The sequence below is a fragment of the Tupaia chinensis genome, unplaced genomic scaffold (genome assembly GCF_000334495.1).
Source record: "Tupaia chinensis unplaced genomic scaffold, TupChi_1.0 Scaffold000007_1, whole genome shotgun sequence".
Taxonomy (NCBI): Eukaryota; Metazoa; Chordata; class Mammalia; order Scandentia; family Tupaiidae; genus Tupaia; species Tupaia belangeri.
In genome coordinates, this window is record NW_006159436.1 from 2,526,633 (window position 1) to 2,534,096 (window position 7,464).

The following is a 7,464-nucleotide window of genomic DNA, read 5'->3' on the forward strand; positions in this document are numbered from 1 at the left end:
GGGGGGATGGCCACGCCGCAATCCCTTCTCCATTCTCCTCTCGGGATCTTGGGCATGCACACACACACGCGCCCAGTGTGAGTTTAAGCCACCGGCTACGGGACTCAAACCGCGGTCGACTACGTGGGAGTCCAGCGACATAGCCATTACGCTAACTGATGGTCCCTTGAAATGTTTTAAGAGGATTTAGATAGCTGGTAAAGTGGCTGAGGTAGAATTAATGAGAAGTATATAGATTTAGAGTGTAAATTATTTGTTTTTTGGGTTTTTTTTTTTTTTGTGAGTTCAATATTGGGTGCGTGTGCTTGCCAGACAGACAGAGAGAGACATAGAGACAGAAAGGGAGAAATCACTCCCCAGGGGGGATGGTCACGCCGCAATCCCTTCTCCTCCATTCTCCTCTTGGGATCTTGGGCACGCACGCACACACACGTGCCCAGCTTGAGTTTTAAGCCACCGGGTCCGGGATGCAAACCGAGGTTGACTACATGGGAGTCCTGAGACATAGCCATTATGCTAACTGCTGGTCCCCAAGTGTAAATTATTTGTGTAAAACAGAAGAACTGTGCAGGAAGGAAAAAATAATAACAACAATAGTTTTACTTTTGCCTCAGCTATGAGTAACATTTGCATATCCACCATGTAACTATGACTATGTGGGGGAGTGGCAAAGGTCCTAGCATAAGCACAAATTTGGGTGGGAGATTCAAGAAGTACAATACGAGCATGCTATAGCAATTTTAAAGACAAATACCAAAATATCCAGCTAGGAGGGGGAAAGTGGAGTCTTTTAGGGACAACTTTTCTATTGACTACAGCTTGCGAAATAAAGCAGGGCACGTGATACATGATTAAGGGAAATGCCAGTCAATACACAGAAGGTGCTGTGTTATCCAATAACCATGCTCCTTTCATGAGGAATCTGGGGTTAGAGAAGCTGAATGACACCTTGACATTCTTATTTTTTCAGAAATTTTTGATATAGGGCAAGAGCACTTGCTAGAGAGACAGAAAGTGAGAAATCACCCCGGGGTATGGCCACACCACAACCCCTTTTCCTTGATTCTTCTCTCAGGATCTTGGGCATGCATGCACATGCGCCTGGCACGAGTTTTAAGTCACTGGGCCCAGGACTCGAAACTCAGTCAACTACGTGTGAGTCTAGCGATGTAACCATTCCGCCATCTGCTGGTCACAACATTCTTTAAAGTAATCTTCATGGAGTAAATTAAGCAGCATTATTGACATTTGGGGGAGTATAATAATTTTTTTGTGGTGGCTGCTCTGTGCACTAGATGGTGGCTAGCAGCACCTCTGATATGTACCCACTAGATGACAGTAACACCCTCTCTGCTGGGGCAACCAAAAATGTTGTTTGAGACATTGGCAAATGTCAATTGAGGTGCAAAATCATGCCCAGTTGAGAGCTACTAATCTAAAGTGATCCACAAATGCCACTGCTACCCATCCCGTCCATGCGCTACCACTGAAAACATTCTCAATGACACAGAACAAGAAAAAAAGAATTTTCATTTCCAAATACAAAATCATCTGAAAACATCTTTTACAAGTTGTCTAGATCTTTCACCAGAACAATTTCCATCTATCTTTTCCTCTTCAAATAGAGCGCTAACAAACAGCAAATTCATAGAACAATGATTCTCAGACTGAATTCATAGATTCTGGAGGGGTAAGGAAAGATATCCATCAAAGTTTTACCATGATTCTATCCTTTCTCTACAATAACTTTTAAATGTTACATTATCAGTTTAATGATCACTTTCTTCTTTTCTTTCTTTTTCTTTTTAGGTTTCTGCCATCAGGTGTGTGTGCTTGCCAGAGAAAGAAAGAGACAGTGAGAGTGAAAGTGAAAATTCACCCCACAGGGCCCAAGGGAAATGGCCACACCACAATTCCTTCTCCTCCGTCCTCCTCTTCGGATTTTGGGCATGCACACACACACACCTAGCGTTGATTCTCAAGCCTCCAAGTCTAGGACTCAAACCACAGTCGGTCATGTGGAACTCCAGCACCTTAACCATTATGCCACCTGCTGACCCCAATGTTAACCTTTATAGAAGGTTACAGAAACATATTCCAAACCACCTGGGTGATAATATTAAAATCAAGCACCACTACAATTTCAGTGCCCATGCGTGTATTCATAATTATGCTGGTCCCAAGCAATCACCCCAAATAAGAACATTTAATATAATGCAGTGTTCTCAAACTTCAGTCCTAAATTGAAAGATTCTCCAGTTTGAAGAAGCATAGCTACAGACCATTCATTCTTAAATATATATTGAAAACATACAAACATAATGGATGAGAAGCAATACAACAGAAACAGAAACAAGAAATTAAAAACATCCCAGATTTTAGTAGGGAGAAGAGAAAGTAATAAAAGGAATTTCCCTAAAGTACTAGGCAAGATCTGAAAATACTGTGTAAATGATGGGGGCCATAAACAAAACTAAGGGAGAAATTAAGCCATCAAAAAGAGAAGAAAATGAGGTAAAAAGGTCCACATCCTCCTAGACTAGAACATGGGGGGAAAAATGAAAATAAGGTTATCAGAACTGGGCTCTATATATCTGCTGGTATTATCATCCTAAGAGTGAATGCTGGCTACTCATACTGTGAGAAAAGGGAAATTGGTAGAAAAAAAATAGTGTATGTTACATGATTATTACATTTAAGTAAAATGTCTAGGTTGTGGGTAATTCTAAAAGCATCTAAATATGGAAAGCTAATGGATTATGAAGCTCAGAGACTTTTTATGGGTAGTGAAATGAAATGATTTAAAATTTAGGCAAGGTTTTGTAGAGAAAGAAAGCCTAGAAGTATTATTGAAATAGTCATCTATCAACTATCAGGCTAAATAACAGTAAAGATACCATATATTGAATATAACTTAGAAAAGAAACAAAGAAGTCTTAAGAACAGTTAAAAAGAATGCAGGGGGTATGTGCACAACCTACCTAACAGGAACTAAGTGATTAGTTAGAAGTCTGTATTTGATAGAGGACTTTGAAGAACCACTGAAAGAATAAATATCTGCATGAAAAATAACTTCATTATCAGATTATTCTGTGGTAACCCCCAAAAAACAAAAACCAGAGTCTAGCCAAATGCCATCACACTGTTACCATAGAGGAAAGATCACTGTGACAGTTAAAAAAATGATGTAATCCTATCTTTTAATTAGAGTTTTTAGAAAGTCATCAGAAGTCTAAAATATAATCAAAACCATAAATCTGATTATTTCAAGAAGGGAAAACAAATTAATACCACAGACCCAGGAGCTGCCAATAGTCTTTAAACCTGAATTTATATGTAGACAGATTAATTCTACATCAACTATTTAGTTCTAAGAACTAAATTTATGCCAACTTATGCTACTTCAGACAGAATAAGAGCTAATTATGGAAAAGTTAATAAGACTGTGTGATGCTGGCAACAAAATGACATTTCACCCTATTTCAATCCACACCGAAGAAAGAATTAAATATCATCTCCTCCTAATGTGCCTTCCACAAATAAACAGGTCTAATTTATGATATAATGTGAAGCCAAGAGAAAGCATCTCTCCCCACCAGCAGTCTAAATTGCTTTCTTGGGTTTGAGTTTCCTTACAACCCCCAAAAGAGAATATAAATTAGAGGACTACATGATTTAGACTCAATTCTCAGGTCTGCGGTCTTCAAACTGTATGTACAACTCTGGAGTGAACATCATGTCCCAGATTTGATGACACAGGATTAAAAAAATGATACAGCTATCTGGTGTTGTCAATTTACACGCCAATTTGGGAGGGAAAGACCTTAAACATAAAATGGAAATACGATGTAAAATACAAACTTTTCCATGACTTTCTAAAATAAAATAGAAAATTATAAGGATACCCTATGATTATGAATGAGCTGCTTTGAACTCCACCTATGAGAAGGGAAGGCAACTCTGCTATCACAAAGGCAATGTTTAAGGAACATCTCTTCTGTTCCTTTCAACACTCCAACATTCATGAACCGAGCCATGTGAAATTTCCTTGTTTTCATATGTAACCGTTCTAAATTCCATTCTATCACCATTCTAGTCCAAGATCTCAAAAATCTAGGGTGAGTACCAAATTTGAACTGAGTACAAAAACTTGTCTCTAATGTTACAGACTTGCTACATGCCATTTTAAATTATGCTGGTAGATTAACCTTCATACACTCTCAACGATGAATTGAACAAAGACTGTGAGTAAAAACAGCTATTGAGTATCTACTACAGATCACATACTTCATTTAATCTGCTACAGCCCACTACTTCATTTAACCATCAAAATTCTATACAGTAGATCTAACTTACAGAGAAAACTATGACTCAAATTATTAAAAAAGCCAAAAGGCAGAGTTAGGACTTTAGCTCTTGGCTGACTCAAAAGAGAGTAAATTACGTTATTTACTGAGAAGCCACTCTAAGTCACTATATTGAACATTACGGAGAAGACATTTTCAATGTTATGCTCGCAATCTTTAAAGACTTCCCACTGCCCATAAAATAGCCCAAACAAAAAAAAAAGAAACACAACAGCTCCAAAGATCTTCTATAATTCTCAGCATTGAAAACTGTGGTGTAGTCAAGTAGTTATTCACTGTTGCCTAAATGTAACATTCTCATTCAACTCTAGTTCAAACAGTTTAAATCAGCCTAAGAATAATTCCCTCACTTTCACTTAGAGAACTGACCTCTCCTTCAACTCAAGTCATATCCTTCAAAAAAAAAAACTTCTCTATTTAGGTTCATAATGACAACCTCCTAATAAAAATCAGTTAAAATCAGTGTAAGATGACAGATATGATCCACGTTAATAGTGTAAGGTCTCTGGGAACAAAACTATACTACCTTAATTTCTTTGTCTCTTAGACAGACATATATGGGCAGTTACCCAACTCTCAGTCTAAGGTTCTTTCCACTATCCCACGGAGACATACTTTAACTGGACTTGTATTTCAAAACAATTAAAGAGTAGGCACATGACTTATCACTTTGCTTATACTCAGCTGGCTCCCTTTCCACATGCAGCTGCTCTAAATTTTTACTCTTCTCCTTCAAAGCACTACTTAAAGACATCCCACATCACTATCACCAAAGACCAAGATTCCTGAGAACACAGAAGCCATCAGGTGTGAATTCCTCCAGCATTCCTCCCCCCGTCACTTAGAAATGAACATGCTCCTTCACTATCCCAGCTTCAGTTCTTCCTGTCTAAGTGTGTCCCTATGCCTCTACCCAAGTTAATTTCTCTACCATGTTCTTTATCCTAATCTCCATAGTTTAAACTCTCAGTTTGTTATTTGTTTTCTCTTACCTTCTGATTCTCTTTATGGCTCATTCCCCTCAAACAACAAACATGCTTATTCCTCCCATCATTTACTCTCAAGCGGCTACTGAACTATGTATCAGGCATTGTTCTGTGTAAGCTCTGCCCTCACAGAGCGTAATTAATATGCCAGTACGTGAAGCTGACAGTAAACAAGAAATCATTTAAATGTTGCTTTCTGACAAAGTGCCTTAAAGAAAACAGGGTGATTTAGCTGAGGTGTACTTAGAAGAGAACGAGGAAGTGAATCTGCTGAGAGTGGTTGTTTTGAGGTCCTCTGAGGGAGATAGCACTTAGGTGGTCAAGGAGTCAGCTATATGAAGGCTTAAGCAAAAGCAATTTAAGACAGAGAATAAGAAATATGCATAGGCCCCAGGGAATCACCTTGGTGTGCTTAATAAAAAGGACCTTGTGGTAGGAACAAAGTGAGCCTCAAGAGGCAACAGGACAAAAATAAAGTCTGAGTGATAGACAGAGACTAAATATTCTAGGTCATGGGGAATGGTATGGATTTTATCTGACCAATGACAAGAGGATCTTAAAAAGGGTCTTATCAAACATTCAGGACTATGCCTTTCAGTCAACGTAATTAGTGTTTCTATAGCTTGAAATTATTGCTAAGTACTCTCTAATCTATTTGCTTAAAGTTAGAAACATTTGGGACCAACAGATGGTATAATGGTTATGTCACTGGACTTCCACATAGTTGACTGCAGTTCAAGTCCTGAACCAGAGACTTAAAACTCAGGCCAGGCACATGTGCATGCATGGCTGCCCAAAATCCTGAGAATGGAGGAGAAGGGATTGTAGCATGGCCACGGGGGAAAGGGGGAAGGCAGCAGATTTCTCACTCACTTTCTGTCTCTGTGTCTCTCTGGCAAGAGAGATTTTTACCCCACAGCAAAAATCTCTCTCTTTAGAAAAAAATTAGAAATGTTTAATGGAAAAACTTGTGTCAAGATCTGTATTTAATGCTATGCCAAACGTACACTGGCTTTAAACAACGGTTAATATTTAAAAAGGCAAAGGAAAAGAAGGGTTAAAAACTCAATAAACCACACTTACCTGTTGATTTATTTTTATTCACTAAGATAAGTTTAGAAACCACAATCATAATTTTATGTTACTCTTTCTCTCTTTCCCATGTTTTTTAATTTCTACAGGAAAAATTCAAACTCACCTCGACAAGCTTCTTCGAAATCCTGGGTTATGTCCACCCAGTTTGTATTGCCTTTTTCCATTTTTTCTGGTATACTGAGCTCCCATCCTGAATCATCATCATCTACAGAAGCTTTCATAACCATTATGCCTGTAAAATTAACACTGATGTAAGAGAAAGAATATAGGGCAAGAGTATATACAAGTTTTGGATGAAAGATTAAACTCTTAAGACTCTAAACAAGTCTGAAAAACATACTGCAAATAATTACCTTAATGCAATGAAATTTCACGTTATTTAACACTAATACTCACATATCAATAGCCTAACACCTACCAGAGCACAATAAAGAGTTTGCCTACCCACTATTTAAGTAAAATCATAAATCACAGCACTACTGCCCCTAAAAGAACCAACTCCAGGGCTTCCAACTTTCAACACTGGCCCCAAATGACCAAAGCACTACCCAGGGTCCCTCTCGCAGCCCAGGACCCACGAGGCAACTTCTCAGGTCAGACTAGCCCTTCACCTGGCCAGAGCTCGCTGGGCCAACCTCCCCAGGGTCGAGGACCCGAGCACAGCCTGGCCCAGGCACAAAGGGTGCAGGCGCACACTGCAGGCTCCCAGGCGCCGGGCCCGGGTCGGGGGCACACCTGAGTCACGGACCCGCTCCAGTCCGCGCCGCCTGGGGTAGTCCGGCCCCACAGGACGAGAAAGCAAGGACAGGGCTGTCGCCTCGCGGAGAACGGGCACGAGCGGCACCGGTCGTCGCCCGGTAACACCGGGCAAGGCAGGGGCCTCGGCCGGCCCGGCGCACGGAGGAGCCTGGAGCTCGTACCTCAGGCGCGGCGGGAGGGCCGGGGCCGCAGTGTGACCTGGAGTCCCCAGGGTCCGCCACACGCGAGAGGGGCTGCGGCTGGCGGGCGCCGGGGCG

At 40.5% G+C, this 7,464-nt stretch overlaps 1 protein-coding gene across 3 annotated transcripts in view; it reads right to left on the bottom strand.

Moving 5' to 3' along the window:
* The window catches only part of NAA35 (N-alpha-acetyltransferase 35, NatC auxiliary subunit), an 86,583-nt gene extending 79,132 nt beyond the window's left edge, over window positions 1-7,451 (bottom strand). For 2 of the 3 annotated variants that reach the window (XM_006139851.3, XM_006139850.3), the window contains exons 1-2: window positions 7,369-7,451; window positions 6,552-6,680 (exon numbers count right to left, since the gene is read on the bottom strand). In XM_006139851.3, the coding sequence (XP_006139913.1) occupies window positions 6,552-6,675 (124 nt within the window). In that variant the 5' untranslated portion in view covers window positions 6,676-6,680; window positions 7,369-7,451. Of the gene's footprint in view, window positions 1-6,551; window positions 6,681-7,183; window positions 7,207-7,368 lie in introns of those variants that run through there. The other variant, XM_027776409.1, reaches the window with a different exon arrangement.
* Window positions 7,452-7,464: the final 13 nt, after the last annotated feature.